Below are 16621 nucleotides of genomic sequence, written 5' to 3'. Positions count from 1 at the left end.
TTGTTGTTGATACATCAGAGTGCAGCATCTTGTGCTTGTGTACAATCTTTGGTCACTGTAGTAGCACCAGCAGGGAGTACAGTGATGCGTTTCTGGTGAAATTTTACCTTCAGTCAGCTTCTAACTTGACACTGACTGAACAATGTTAGAGTATCATTGCTGGAACTCAGACGGTTTAATCTGAGTCTGAAATGATAAAAATTCATGGAAGTTTCTGGTGGAGGTGACAAACTTGCATTCCTCCATGTTTGCTCATGGCAGCAGAGCTCCCACTGCTCCTTATATGTGTGCATTATGTTGGACTCATACAGGCTGCAAATTACTGCCTTGCTCTGGGTTTTATGTTCTGACCAATGCTGATCAGAACCCATAAATACCTGGGAAAAACAGGGTTTTGGCGTGTTTTTAGACCTGTGAGGAGGGCTCAGGTGCCATCTCCCTGCTCCTCTCTGTTGCACATTTTAACTGTAATTCAAGTTCACGGATGCATGTGTCCTGGCTACCACTCCAGTGATCCATGGAGCAGCAGAAGAAACCCTCGACTTCAAGGATGCTGCATCGCCATAACCCTTAAAGCAGCCTCCTTCCCTGAGAAGTCAACCCAAACATGTTTCCAATGCATTTGGAGCAGCAATTAGCATAATTCAATGTCTATGTTCATATTAATCAATGGATTTACATGTTAACCGTGAACATTGGTTGGCGTTTGCAGACTCATTCTTTTCAGGCCACTGATTCATTCACTTCAGCTCATACACACATGATGCTCTTCCATTTCTTGGCATTTAAGCTATCAGAGCATATTTAGTAAGATGTGATCTTATTTACACATTTTACCAATATTTCGGTAAAAAGAACATAAGTAATCCAGTACATATTAGCGTGATTATTTACCTGTGGTCAATACTTTCATGGGCTCATTGAGATCCAAAAACTCAAAGACTCAACCTGGAGCCCAATCAGTCTTGGGTCCATGATTACAAGACTCATTTGGATTCAGGTCATGTCCAGTTCTATTGCAGCCGGTCCTGGGTCCAATTAGCATGATGTGTAATATCCGAAGGGACTGAAAATGGATGCCCCACCTTTGATCAAAACCAGCACTGATCATGATGATGTTCTGAATTGCTGCTGCTGCTGTATGCGTGCATGTGTGTGTGCGTGTACATGTTATGTTTTGAAGTTTTAAATTTAATTTGCAAATTAATGGTGACTTTGTAGCAATTATCTGTGCCCTTGGTGCAGGTCTGGCATATGATATAATAACTATCATGGCCGGAACTACGGATCCGGGTCTGGGTCTGGGTCCTTCATTCTGCTGCTCTGCGTGGTTTTAAAAGACTCCACAGCACTCTACTCTTGGCCCAGGTAGTACATTGTCTCTTCAGGTTTGGGTATGAATCTGTGTAGACCTCTAACATGGGGTTTCTACAGATCTCTATTGCAGCAGCACTAAACTTGACTTCTATTCTTAAGGTTTGAGCAGTTTGTTCATGTGCTCACGTTCTCCTCACAGAGCGTCACATCACATTACGCAGCGGAGCTCCCAGCTCAGCCACTGCCTCACCAGGAAGGGACAACCCTCCAAGTACCCGGCCAGCTTCCAGCACCCTGAAGGTCATTCTGCACCACTGACACAGCAAGCAAGAGAGTCGTCCATGCAAACGTCTCCGACTAAGAATTGACAAAGTCGGATCTGATTTATCAAGTTTTCTCTATCGTCAACTGATTTTTTTTTTGTTTGCTTCCTCATTGATCCATGTTCTCACTTGAAGCATTTGTGGCTTTGTTTTATACACAAAAAAGTTGAGACAAAATGGTGATATAAAAAACTGTAGAATAAAACTAAACTAGGTCATAGGATGCCTCCCAGTTCTTTACTGGCTTGTGTTGTAGAGATGTCTGTGACTGATCGCTCCACAAGAGAACACTGATTTTTAAAAACGTTCTATTTTCCATTGACTTCAATAACTTAATACAAGGACAGAATCCCAAGCAATTTAAAAAAAAATCTGGTCTCGACATACAATTTTAATATTTTCCACATTAAATCTACAGTGACTTGTTTGGGACGATGTGCATTTGGCATTAATCTCAACACGCATGTGGAGATGCATGACATCGGACTGAGCTGGTAACTAATTCTGTACCACTCGACATAAAACAGATCTGCAGAAGAGTTTTCACTTTGCTGTTTAACTGCAGCTTTGTTTGACACAGCTAAGTTTTAAAGTTTAAAGTGTAAATCCATGCAGCTCTGATTAGATTCAACACATCAGGAGCAGGAACAAACACATTAGCCACAAGTTCAGGACCTCAGCTTTCCTCACCAGTAGCCTGTAAAGCATCACCAGTAGACTTGGCGTGGCCGACTGGTGACACACAGCAATCACACAAAGGTAAACATTCCCATGGTGAACAAATGGTGAAGGTAACCTTGACCCTCACGGGCCTGCTGGTGGGGACCAGCTTGATCAGGACTCCGGCAAAACCAAAGCAGGACAGAGCTTCACAAGCACCAACACCACCACAGTCGCGATGTGCAGCAAACACTTACAGACTGAAGATTCTCCCTGGATTCAGCTCACCAGCTCCAGAGTGATTCCATTCATTAAAATATCTTGCAGCTCATCGGTGGCACAGTCAATATTCAATTATTAGTGTCTTTTTAATCACTGAATCATTTATTCCTTCAACCCACTGCACATAGCCCTGCATGTCTCCCGCTGCAGATTGAAGTTTCTATTTGGAGGTCAGTTAAAATGAATTTAGGCTAACTATTCATTAGCCATAATATAGCGTGTGTGTGTGTGTGTGTGTGTGTGTGTGTGTGTGTGTGTGTGTGTGTGTGTGTGTGTGTGTGTGTGTAGTGCTGTAAGGATGGAGAGCTTGTGTCTGTGCTGCAGCGGTGAGCCGGCTGAGGCTTCTTACCAGTCTGGGTTGCGTGTGTGGCCGAGCTGACTGGGTGCTGAACAGCCAGAGACAGAGTGGCAATGAATCAGCAGTGACAAGGTGACGTCTGACAACTGTTCACTGGCTGACAGCTCAGGTACCCAGGGAGATGCAGACACAACACATTAGGTTTAGACCACCAGACAGAGGAGGACCAGGCCCGCTGATGAGCCCCAGCTAAACTTAGCTTTGTGTATGTGCACATCCAATTTGTGAGAGTTTTAACATGACTAAACATGTGACATAAAGACAAGGAGTTCATAAATAAAACTGTTTCTTCTATGTTCGTAGCTGTAATAGAATCACCACCCAGACATTCAATGCTGGGGGAGCATCAGCATGTTGCTATCTCAAGAAAAAGAAGCATGATGATGTAAAACTGTGAATTTGAGAGTATGTGTTTCTTTGTTTCCGAAACTTTTGGGAAATCCTCAGTCATTCATTTACTGCATTGTTTCCTTTATCATCTTACGTGTACGAAGAAGACACTTCCAGGCCAATAATGACATATGAACAAAATGACCTGCAGATATTATTGTGCATCTCTAATTCATATTGTCCTTAATTGACAGACATATCATTTACAGTTATTTTCTTGTGAATTTTGTCAATTTGCATGAGTAACTGAATCTGTATTTCTCAGCAGGATGGTCTGTCATAGGCTGTTGTAGAGCGTCGTCTCTGTCTCTGCCCCAGGCATCTATCATAATAGCAATACAATCCTGCTGTCTTGTGAGTGATGTCCCTCCTCGGGACACCCTGCAGGGGACTTGAGCTCAGAGTCCTTGAGAGCAGCACAAGAGCTTGTGGGGAGGCAGGATTTCTACCACTGAGAAAATATTTGACTCTGAGCATTTGCAAGGGTCGAATCAAGAAGTAAAGTTGAAACAAAAGTGTATGAAGGACAAAGTATGTTTGCAGGTGGGGCTGTGATGGTTTTAGAGACCTAGATGAGGACATGAACCCCAGAGGTGCTACCATGTATCATGTGTTCATTGCCGAAGGCCGACTCTATACCCACAACATCAACTAATCACAGCATTAATCTCGCCAGGCAACTGAAGCAGCCCATCTGTGAAGGGTTACCAATTAGCTGCTTTCACAAGGTACAGGAGTGGAACAGCTTTCTGATGTCCTTGTCCACTGCTGCACAGAAGACTGTAAAATACATATGGTCGACTAATCCCACACCAGGCAGCAGGCTTTCATCTGTAAAGCTCTTCAGATGGAGACAAGGCTGTTTTTGAAGCGGAACACAACTATTTTGTGTCTGAAAAGGGGAATCCCTCTGTATTGTATCTGCAGGAGAGTATTTGTAGCTCACATTGTCTGCTAGCACAAACAGCAATGAGGAGCATCAATCAGGGGTTCACACCTTATCAAAAAGCTAACACGGCATTAGAGCAGCTGAGTACAACACATCAGAGACGGTGCCAGCAACAGACAGTCAACGAAGCCTCAAAATACAACAAGCACACAGCAGATAGAAGCCAGTTACCTTGCGTCCACCTGTGTTCAGTTTCATGGGGGTGAGGAAGGGGTCAAAAATCATATGGCTGGTCTCGATGTTCACTGGCGACTGCCTCTTTCCCACCGAGCACAGGTTCCAGGCTGAGTTCACTAGGCCCCAGAATGACGGCACTGCAAAACAAGGGACACAGTGAGCGTTGGCCAAGACGAGACACCGGACATCAACCCTGACGAGATGAGACCCGCCAGGGTCGCAGCGATCGTGCTGTTCAACTGATGAGGGTCTATGATGGCCTGCTGCACCTGTTGGGAAATGCATACTTTTGAAATCTGGTTTTTAATTATCACAGTTGTCATATCATGTTTTGTGATGTTTATGTGTTTTTTCTATTGATGAACCCCATGATCTATCTTTGCGTTATGCAAAGCAGCTCTGCCTGAAACCTAGGGTTCCTCCACCACCAAGTTTCGTGAAACTCAGCCTTGTAGAGTCCTGCAAACTGATCACTGGGTATTAATCTAACATCTTGTTACAGGTAAACAGAGGAAAATATAGAAAAAATACAGAAATAAATGTAAAAGGGACCCATGTCACATGGCAAGTAATTTAGATATGAAAATTATAGGTTCCCATGCAGCCATATCACCCATCTAGAAGATACAGCAGCATGGATTGTTAGTCTCATACAGCAGCAGGCAAAGTGACAATGAGATTCATAAAGCGTCGTGGGTGAAACTAATCTGCAGTGACTTATCAATTTGGTCAAAGCCTCCCTCTGAATAGGGAATATATTAAAGAAGTGAGAGAGCCTATAATCAGCTCACAGAAGACAGAGAGGACAGGCTGGCGCAGGGAGAGAGCATCAGCTCTGATAGCATCTCAGCCTCTCTTATGTAAGACTTGGCCATCGGGACAAAGAATTCAATTCCTTCACAGGGTGGGAAGCAGAGTCACATTTAGCTACAAATATCTACTGGAGCTTCATGCAGTCGTATGTAAAGATGAGTCACTGGACTTGTGCAGTGTAAATTATGAAAAAAAAAAGGCAGAGATAATTTGAAAATATGCAAATGAATGTCAGACAGACACAACACAGCTTGAAAACTAAAGACTCAGCAAGTTTGAAAAAACTTTAAGCTACAGGAGTTTGATAGAGGAAAACACAACAACACTGTTCGAATAAAGCAGATGGCAGTTTATTCATCTTTCTTTTTACCATGAACACGGTGTTTCTCTAAATGAGGAGGCATTTATCTGGAGTCATTTAACAAGCGGCTGAGCTAAGCTGTCAAGGCTTGAAGAGCCATGTTCTTAGCTGACTTTAAAGCTGCACAAATCCAAACTTCTATCGATGATGCTCTGCTGGTGTGGAACATGGTAGCTGATATAGAGGCTGTGCATGCATGTGAAGGAGGTGTAACACAAACAGACAATTCCAACACCCCCCCAGTAGTTGTTGTACACATTCTTATTTGCTGTCAGTGTGGAGACACTGACTGTGGAGCTGATAGTCGCCAGCTGCCCCAAACATGGGCCAAGAACCTGGTCCAGTCGATCCAGATAAAGATGCTTTGGCCAGGCTTTGATTATGTCTTCAATTTGGTGCGGGGGGGGGGGGGGCGGCACAGATCCTTTCAGATGTGGCCAGAACCTCCTTCAGAACTTGATGATGGCTTACGAGGCGGCCAAGTTGGATATTTTATTATGGAACAGGTAGCTGAAGTAACTGAAGTCAAATCGTCAGATCTTTGATGAAGACATTTACAAGCTGAAGTCATAGCACCACCTGGTGGTTATAGAAGTAAGTATGATGGAACAAACATGTCATTACTGTTGTCTTCACCTGATCCCTCGTCAACAAGATGGACAAGCTACAGTCACAGATCACCTACAACCGTCTCACCCGCGAGTGTTGTCTGATGATTGTTAGCGAATCCTGGCTACACCCGCAAATACCCGATGCCTCAGTGGAGCTACCTGGCCGCACCATCCACCACCAAGACCTGTCCGGAGCCTCCAGGAAAAGCAAAGGAGGAGGACTGTGTGTTTATGTTCTTCAGGACTGGTGCATAGACAGCACAGTAATCGACACCTACAGTACTGCTCACCGGACCTGGAGGCCATGACAGTAAGATGCCGACCCTTCTACCTACCACGGGAGCTAACTGAAGCCTTTGTGACTGCAGTCTACATCTCCCCCAATGCTAATGTTAGCCTAGCACTCGGCCATCTGCTGAAAATGGTCAACACATTATCGCCGGGGACTTTAATAAAGCATGTCTTAAGATTGTTCTCCCCAGATTCCACCAGCACGTCAAGTGCACAACCAGGGGAGAAAACACACTAGATCGTTACAGAGCGACCTCCCTCCCCCACCTCGGCCTATCAGACCACTGCTCCCTGCTCTTCTTCCCAGCCTACACCCCCCTCAGGAGGCGAACAACACCAGTCTATCAGACCATCAAAGCCTGGCCTGAAAACGCTCTCCTCCAGCTGCAAGACTGCTTTGCCTGCACTGAATGGAGCATTTTTGAAGACCGGGATCTGGACACGTTCACTGAGTCTGTCCTCTTCTGCATCAGGAGCTGTGAGAAAATGTCACAGAGGAAAGACAAATCTGGGTCTTCCCCAACAGGAAGCCCTGGATGACAAATGAAGTTCAGACCCTAATCAGAGCCAGGAACTCAGCTATCAAGTCAGGGGGCCAGGCACTCTACAGCACCGCCAGAGCCGATCTGAGAAGGGGCATCAAACAGGCCAAGGTCTCCTACAAAACCAAAATAGAGGGGTACCTAATGAACAATAACCCACGTCAGATGTGGAAGGGCATTCAGGCCCTGACCAACGACAGAGGCCACCCCCCTCTCACATCCCCCAGCAGCAGCAGCAACAGCAGCCTGGCAGAGGAGCTGAACAGCTTCTTTGCCCGGTTTGAGACCACCACCAGACACTGCCCCCCCCCCCCATTCCAGCACCCCACCTCTCTCCCTCCGGGAGCAGGAGGTGAGGAAAAATCTATGGGCAGTAAACCCCAGGAAAGCTGCCGGTCTCGATGGTATCCCGGGGCCGTGATTAAAGCATGTGCAGACCAACTAGCAGGGATCCTCACCAAACTCTTCTACCTCTCCCTGACACACGCCACCGTCCCCACATGTCTGAAGGCCTCTACCATCATCCCCATCCCCCAAAAACCTGCCATAGACAGCCTGAATGACTACAGACCGATAGCCCTGACGTCTGCAATCATGAAGTGTTTTGAGCGATCAGTCTCCCAGCACATCAGAGACTGCCTCCCTCCCTCGACCCCCACCAGTTTGCTTACAGAGCAAACCAGTCGACAGTAGACGCTGTCGCTCAAACGCTTCACACAGCGCTGAGCCACCTGGAGACCGGGAAGAGCTATGTGAGGATGCTCTTACCACTCCTCCACACTCTCACATAGCACCGGATCCCCTCAAGGCTGCGTCCTGAGCTCTCTGCTGTTCGCCCTGTACACCCACGACTGCACTCCGACCCATCCAACCAACTGCATTATCAAATATGCGGACGACACCACCGTGGTTGGACGTGGTGAGGACGAGACAGCATACAGGGCTGAGGTAGAGAAACTGTCTCACTGGTGCTCAGACAACGAGACCAAAGAACTCATGATGGACTTCAGGAGGAACAGACAGGTCCACACCCTCCTCCTCATAAATGGAGAACAGGTGGAAACTGTCACCACCTTCAGGTTCCTGGGCACCCACATCTCCTGCGACTGCTCCTGGACCTACAATGCCAGGGCCCTGGTGAAGAAGGCTCAGCAGTGGCTGCACTTTCTGCGCATCCTCAGGAAAAACAGCCTGGACCGCAAGCTGCTGCTGAGCTCCTACCACTCCTCCGTGGAGAGCGTCCTGACCCACAGTCGAGGAGTGTGGTACGCTGGCTCCACAGCAGAGGATGGGAGGGCGATGCAGAAGGTCATAAACACCGCCCCAGAAATCAACGGTTGCCCTCTGCCCACCCTGGAACACATCTCCTCATCCTCAGGAGAACCAAGGCCATCACAGCCGACCCCACCCACCCTGCCCACCCCCTGTTTGACCTGATGCCCTTGGGCAGGTGCTTCAGGTCAATTAAGTCCCGCACCAGCAGACTCACAAACAGTTTTTTCCACACTCACAACTGTCTTGACCCCCCCCCGCCCCGCCATCAACAACCATCAAACTACCTCATCCTGTACTGCACCTTAATTTGTTCTCTGCACTTTGTAATCTCCTTTTTGCACCTTCACTTTTTTATTTACATCTTGCAAATTTCTATCATTTCTATTTTTTATGTTCTTACATCGTTTATTGTTATTTATTGTATCTTTTCTTTTGTATCTGCAATTTTAGTGCATGGTGGCTCTGGAAGAGCACTCTCTTTTTAACAGTTGTCACTGTACAGGGGGGTACAGTGACAATAAAAGATTCTGATTCTGATTCTGATCTACAACGACAGCATATACAGGAAGTGTGTGCTCTCTAGCGTCACCTAGTGGAGGCAACCTGATGGAACAAACATCATTTGGCTTAGATTGACATTTAAGAGCGAGGGAGACTGTGATGAGGGTCTTGTTCTGGGGGGTTAGAGAATGCATAATATCTATCTATCTATCCATCCATCCATTTATCTACGTATCTATCCATCCATCTATCTATCTATCATCTATCTATCTATCTATCATCTATCTATCGATATATCTATCTATCTGTCTATCTATCTATCATCTATCTATCCATCTATCCACCCATCTATCTATCTATCTATCTATCTATCTATCATCTATCTATCATCTATCTATCTATCTATCTATCTATCTATCTATCCATCCATCTATCCATCTATCTATCTATCTATCTATCTATCTATCTATTCATCTATCCATCTATCCATCTATCTATCCATCCATCTATCCATCCATCATCCATCCATCCATCCATCTTCTAGCATTATGTAGCTTCGCTAAACAGCAGCACCAAGGATCTGTTAGCATAAACCGCCTGAGCAACACAGACACTTCCACTGAAACTCATTTACTTTAAAACACTTTTGACTGAATTTTTGGACAAAATTGCTGAATGAATAGTAATGAAATGAAATATTTAACCGCTTTTTGTCCTTGGTTCTCCTACAATATCAGAAATAGGGAGAGGAACGTTGGGGGTCTGTAGTACTGCAGTACTATAAATGCCATGACACCAGACACAGTATCACCACAGCGATATCATCATGGCAGATCAATGACTTCAAATGAAGACTGCTTTGAATCAGAGGCATGTTGTTTCTTCCTCATTAGGATGGATCAATTAAATTGATGTGTATAAATGAGCCTGTAGTTAAAATAATCAACACAGATCATTCAGAGCAGCTGATCATGTGTGTGAAAACTACAGATGATGAGAGCAGCAGGAGAGTGGCTGAGGACCAGTTCCTGCTAGCACCAACCCAGCTGGTGCCGCCGCTGAGTGAAAGGCTCATTGAACCAAGACTTAAATACGAAAATGCAAGTGACAGTTACTTACTGATCAGCAGAAAACACCTCAGATCTCAAACTGGGAACAACAAGACTGACATAGAAGAAGAAACACAGACAAATACCAACACTAACAATGCAAAAAAGTATCCATAGTTGATGGATAATTCATTCAGATTCTAATCATTGTAAAAGTTCTTGAAATACTGTAAATGCTTCTGAGCATTTTTTTTTTAAACCTGTCCTGTTCAGCAGCTGGGGCAAGCAGTACAGATGTTCGGAGGAACCTGATCAACTCCTCCTATCACCATCTGTGTTTAACTTTATTAGGAATGGTGTTGGTTCATTGATGAAGCTACCGGACTGAGGACAGGAGAGAGAACAGGGACAGGGTAGGGAAGACAAGGGGGGGGAGACAAAAACAACAACAATAGCAGAAAAACAAACAAACAAACAAAAAACAGGAACAACTATAACAACAGAAAAAAAGAAAAACATTGGTTGAATAATTTCCAGTGCAGATTTACCATTGGTTTAATATAATTTTAAAATAAATGTCTGAGTGTGTGATTATGGAACAGTTGTGCACCAGTGTGTATGTGTGTGTGTATGTGTGTGCTACGGTTTGTCTTGGATGCTGTGGGTAGCTGACTGTAGCTGATGTGGGGGACCAGGACATCATGCCCCCAGTCCAGGATAGCAGGCAGGTCAGGACCAGGCCACCAGGGCACCCAGAAACCTCCAGAACACTGGGAGCCCCAGCCCCCCCCCCACCCCCCAGGAAACAGCCACAGGCTCAACCCATGCCAGGACCCACAGGAAAGCATTGGAGCAGCAACCCCCGCCCGAAGGCAGCCCACAGAGAGACGGGGCAGACAGACGACCCCGGGCCCACCGTTCACCCCCCCGCAGCACGAGCTGAGCCCAGGGGTATGGAGCCCCTCCAGCCCGAGATCCGGCCAGAGCCCCATAAGGGGCCCGCCAGTGGCGAGGCCGACACCCACCCACACCCCACGCCAGGCAGGGCAACCACAGCCCACCACAAGCATTAAATTACTCTTTACCTGATTTTCACCTCAGCGACGTGGAGGGGTTGTAAATATGTGGGAGGTCTGAGATGGAATGAGGGGCCGACCCATTTGACAAGTCAAAACAAACAACATAATTCTAAACTGGACAGGGAGCCAGCGCAGTGACGTCACAATGGGTGGGATGCGTCCCTGCTGGTGGGGTTCTGTTAAAAAGGAGCCACAGCGTTATGGAGGCCTGATTAACGCCGGTGTTGAGAGCATTACAGCCGTCCAAACGGGTCGAGGTAGAAACATGAATCAGCACTCCAAACTACTTTAAGATGAAAGGGTTTTAATTTTAGGTGAAAGCCTCAAATGATAAAAACTAGATTTTACCACAGAATTTCTGTGCTTGACAAGTTTAAAATCACTGTCCATGTTGATGCAGAGGTTAGTGACTATGGGTTTTTATGGTTTCAGGGACCCCAGGTCTAGAAAAGGGGCATCACAGGGCCAATTGGGTCCAAACACGATGACCTCAGCTAGGCATCCAGAACTTAATATCCTCAAGACAATCTGGGAGCGGAATCAGAGAGCACTTATTTCTTTTGAAGCGCGGGTAGTTTTGGGTCTGGTCTGTGTAAAAGTGGTAGGAAAAGCCACGTTTCTATAGATTTTTTTTCTGAGGGGGAGAAGGAGCACATGGGTTGAACTATGAAGGGGCACGTAAAGCTAAATGTTAAAAATGGGTATACATATGTGATCTAATGGGTGTAACGCACTCTTGTCTGTACAGAAACAAGTTGTACAGAGCGTCAATCTGATTTAAGAAGTCTTAATCCAGTGGTTGAGAAGGACAACAGACATGCAAGTCAACCAACACAAGATTTATGGTCCTGTGACAGATGCCAGAAACAGAACAGAGGACACAAAGTTGACAGGATAAGACAGCGGGGTTGACGGTTCACACAAAAAGCAATGCGCATATGTAACTGTCATCAGCAGAACAACAAACTGCAGCACATAATGTTCCATACAGTGTGTCAGATACACAACTAGACAACATCAAGACTTCAGAGCAGTTGTCCCCTCATTCTTTCTGCCTCTTGTGCAAAACAGCTGTTCGACTTCAGGACACTGCATTAGTGGTTGACCAGTGGGGACCAGCCAGCCACCACAACGCTAATGTGTGTATCCACGTATGCTGGTCATGTGTATTTGGGGTCTCTGTGGGAAATGTTCAGTGACAGTGGGTCTTGCCTGTGCTTGTCCGTGGATGTTGGGCTAATCCTGCTAGCCGGCACAGTGCAAAGGCCTCATTAGCATGGCCCAGTCAACAGAACAATAAACATGCCAGTCAAGCTAACTCCCCCTGTCATGTTGTTAATGGTCTGGGATATACAGGCCGGCAGCCAGGAGAGACCTTGGCCCAGGCACGGAATAACAAATACCCCTTCCCTGCTGGTGGGGTGAAGAAGGAGGTGGACGAGGAGGGGGACGAGGAGCACTCTTCTGGAGAGAGAGGGAATAGGTTCTTTCTGCTGACTTGGGCATCCTGCCAGCGGACGCATCGTGTGATGGGAGGAGCTCAGGGTGAGAACACAGGAGGGTTTCAAACAGACTTCTGTATGACTCTGCTGGTCAGAAGATGGCTCAAGGGTCATTTCGACATTTCATGTTCCCTCAGTGTCAGTGGTGCATTTACTCTCAGTCCTCCACTTCCATTTCCAATGTATGATTTTCCAGGTAACGACACGATCCCGGTGGCTGTGTTTGGCCGGTGTGCGCCTGTGTGTGCTGCAACACCAAAATCCATCCAGCCATGTATCCACCATCATGGCCCGTAAAGAGTCTGAGTTTGTTGAAGTCACCAGTATTCATCCAGAATGAAGACTTGCTGACTCACATACTGTCGACCTGCAAACACATTCTTGAGTTGACAGTTACTGTTCAGTTGGCAGTTGGTCATGAATATTTCCGTTGGACTTCAATGTTCTAACCCAAAGCCAACTCCACGCAGGAGTTTTAAGAACTTGAAGACACAATGGTGATTTAAACAGCAGAGACAAGTAAAAGAACTTTGTTGCATGTGCCTGAATGAGACTGAACACTGGCTTTTCTTTCAATTTCCCACAGCTTTGTGCTTCTATATCAATCACAGCAGGGGGTTGGGCCTCCTCGACTGTCGATGTCATTTCATTTCACTGTGGTCCCCGAGACTACGTGGCAAGCATGTCCAAACATGTATGAAGATGTGGGTTTCCAATCCCTGGGGACGTTGCCGGGTAATCTCTGTCTCTCTCAGCTTCCCACTCCATCTAGCTGGTGTCCGAGTCATGGATGAAGGAAGAACATGATTAAAACACGGTGGCACTGACTCGTCCTCAAGGGTCAAAATGGAACATGTCTTGAAAAAAGGAAAGAAGCCTGGAAAAGCAGCTGAATTAATCAACAGGGTGAAGAAGCTTGCAGCTCAATGACTCCTCTTTTTGTGTCTTGCTTCATTGTTCAGGCTGAATGATGTCATCCACAGATCAGCTGACAGGACGACGAACTCTCCCAAACCACCACAGAGAGTTTCAGCAGCCAGCAATCAGATATCCAGCGTTCTCCGTGGGTACGCTAGAGCTGCTGTAAGTCTGCTGATAAGTCACAGATTCTGAACAATGAAGAAATGTTCTCTCTGTCCCTGTGCTTGCTCTCTCTCTCTCTCTCTCTCTCTCTCTCACACACACACACACACACACACACACACAAAGAGTCAATTACTGACTACTAATACCTTGGCTTGGATACGTCTGCTAGTAGAAATAGTTGAATCTGCTTTAATGTCCCCAGTAAGGAGACTTCAAGACCAGCAGACAATGAGAGTCCATATGCTTCATTTTAAACTGGTTTTGTGGGGAAGATTAATAATGTTGCCCCCCCCAGCACACACAGCTTCCCTGCTCCTGATGAAGTGGGGACTTTGAGCTGCATGTCTCATTTACAGCACAGGTGCTATAGTCCTGGGAATTTAAACCTGTAAAGATGGAAATGTGACCTACACCTGATTGTTGTTTCACATTCACACATCCATGTATTTGGGACTGTCACCCAACTCATAAAAGCGTGAGGAAAAAGACACGCACCACACATGTACAGGGTTCACACATGAGGATTTCCATAAGGGGCAGAAAAAAATGTCTGGTAAAAATGTTGTTTTCAATGAATATGTGTGGAAATGCAGTGTGACATTTAGATTCTTCAACATCCCTCTGATACAGTTTACAGCCATGAACAGGCCCCATTGTGAATCTTTTTCCTGAGCAGCAGAAGATTAACAACTAATCAATGCCTCATATTTCACACTGATGGCACAAGCTCAGCCAGCATTGTGTTTTATCTCAGGATGAAACATTTTGTGGGTAATGTCTCCAGACAGGCTGCTGGAGCCCGGAGTATACTAATGTACATTCCCATTATTCAAAGGCACCTCAACAAAGAGATATAAATTGAGGTGGGAGAGTGTTTTATATCATGTCACATCATCCACAATGTGTTAGAAAGCTCTTATAAGACAGCGTGGGAGTGGGAGTGGGTGGAACGCGGACTTGGCTGCTCATTAATCTGGTCTCCATAGACGACTCTCTCTGCGGAAACCAGAGCCTTCGACTTTTTTTGGAAAAAACCTGAATCAGGCTGAGACTCACAGATCACACCAGCATCACCAGTGACACGAGCGCTGAATCACTCAGCCTGTACTGGGCTAGAGCCAGGGACCCGGTGTCAGCAGTCTCTTGCCTAGCGTCACTTAGCGAGGAGCAGCCGGTCCACAGAGCTGCTCCCCATTATCAGACCAATGGCTCCTGCATGCAAGTTGGTTGACGGTGAGACAGCGGGTAGACTGGCGATGAAGTCCAGAGTCTCCGTATCTCTGACCTCCTCTTCTGCAGCGTAAAGGTCCCCGCAGCAACATGACGATATGGACTATGGTGACACACACACAAACACACACACAGGCTCCACCCTTTTAGCTGTCACTATTGGCTTCATATTCATCCACTGACAGCCTGCATGGCAGTGGTACCCAAACAGTTCACATTGTTGGTTCATGGTCAAGCTTCAGAGCCAGAGAGAACCAAGAGCAATATTTGTTCGAGGCTAATTGGCTGTCAGAACACCATTCCAATCTTAAATATGGTCCCGCACACACGTGCACATCACCTCCACTGAAGTAGAAGTTTCTCATTTCCCTCAAACTTAATCTGCTCAAGATGACTCCCGGCTGTCAACCTCACTCGAACATCCCAGCATGCAACAGCTGCAGACGAGATAAACAATGTAAAAACATATTCATTCCCTCTTATATTTCAAATCATCACGTCATGCAGCTCCGGTGTCTGCAGTGAGCGACAAAGACGCTTACATAGCAAATCTGGGCGGAGCTACATTTTGTCAAAGTCACTGTTGTGACTGACCCACCAACACCACGGCAGTGACGATCATCCTGGAGCAGAGGAGCTATGATGCCTGACAGCATCCACAGACACTGCTGGCCTCCATACCAGAGCTCTGCTCCTCACCTGTCATTGCTTCACCTGGTCCAGCCAGGCTGAAGGTGTGAACTCGCTCCACAGAGGGCCGCTGCTCTTTGTTCACTCTCGTGTTTTGTTGAAAAGGGGACTTGTGTAAGTAAACTGAGAGCAGCAGCTGTTACGTCCTGCGAGCTGACGCTTGAATCAGTTTTAACGAGTTTTAATGTCACGCATGTGGTTTCGGACCAGAAACCAGCAACGCTGCAAATATGACTCACAGCGCCACCTCCTGCCTCACAGTGGGTCATGTGATGCGATACAGGACTTCTCAGCCGCATCTATCAGCCTCTGCCTTCCGAGGGCAGAAATAAGAAGGTCGAACTGACTTGATTTGTTATCTGTCCATGTGTAACTGCGTCTGCACCCCTAAAAGAATACTGCTGACTCAGCACACTCAGCCTGACATGCGTACATCCTTGTTGGTACGGGTTGAGAAAATGAGGGCTGGATCCTGATGCGTGCCAGAATGTTTTTAATTATCCGGAGCTATTTGAGCGGATTATCTTCAGTGTCATGTGTTCTCGCCGACACGTCAACGAAACCTTAATCTGATTGAGTCAGAAAGCTTCTGCGTCTCCAGCTTTGCTCCTTCTGACTTCACATGTTCCAATAATCCTCCAAAACAGAAACAGAATATTTCACCATCCACAACACACAATGCCACCTTGACACAGGCGCGCACACACACGCACACAACCACACACACACCTCCTTGCTCTGTTCATAGACGATCATATGTGTGGTCCCTGCCACACTTCTGTCTTCAGCAGTCGCAACGATGGAGGCACAAAGCTGAGTCTTTCAGACCGAAATCGTTCTTTTGGCTTTGGCCAATATTTGTCATTTATATTTAATTAAAGGTATTTTTTATAGTGTAACGATGGACTACATCAAACATGTGAACAGCACTGTGCAGCCGTCTCCATGCCAGTAGCAGCCTCCCTGCTGGACTGTCTCTGGGGGAGTTCTATATTTCTACTCTCTAAAGAGCAACGTCGTGCTTGTGCCACCACCCTGAATCCTGGCGCTCTCTAGCACTGCCACACACACAAGGACCAGGCCTGCCACTCCAGGACATGTGGGATCATGGACACCACTAATGAAGTGTCCATGT

General features: G+C 46.4%; 1 protein-coding gene across 1 annotated transcript in view; it reads right to left on the bottom strand.

Annotated features, from left to right (window-relative positions):
• ca10a (carbonic anhydrase 10 (inactive)a) overlaps positions 1 to 16621 on the bottom strand; it is a 162322-nt gene that overhangs the window by 86059 nt on the left and 59642 nt on the right. Inside the window, exon 3 of the mRNA XM_086195302.1 lies at positions 4451 to 4593. Coding sequence (XP_086051428.1) covers positions 4451 to 4593 — 143 coding nt within the window. The remainder of the gene's footprint in view (positions 1 to 4450; positions 4594 to 16621) is intronic.

The sequence above is a fragment of the Aulostomus chinensis genome, chromosome 23 (genome assembly GCF_037954235.1).
Source record: "Aulostomus chinensis isolate RoL2024-O1b breed Wild chromosome 23, RoL_Achi_v1.0, whole genome shotgun sequence".
NCBI classification, from domain to species: domain Eukaryota; kingdom Metazoa; phylum Chordata; class Actinopteri; order Syngnathiformes; family Aulostomidae; genus Aulostomus; species Aulostomus chinensis.
Note: the sequence above shows the minus strand (reverse complement) of the source record. Positions and strands in the feature narration are given on the sequence as shown.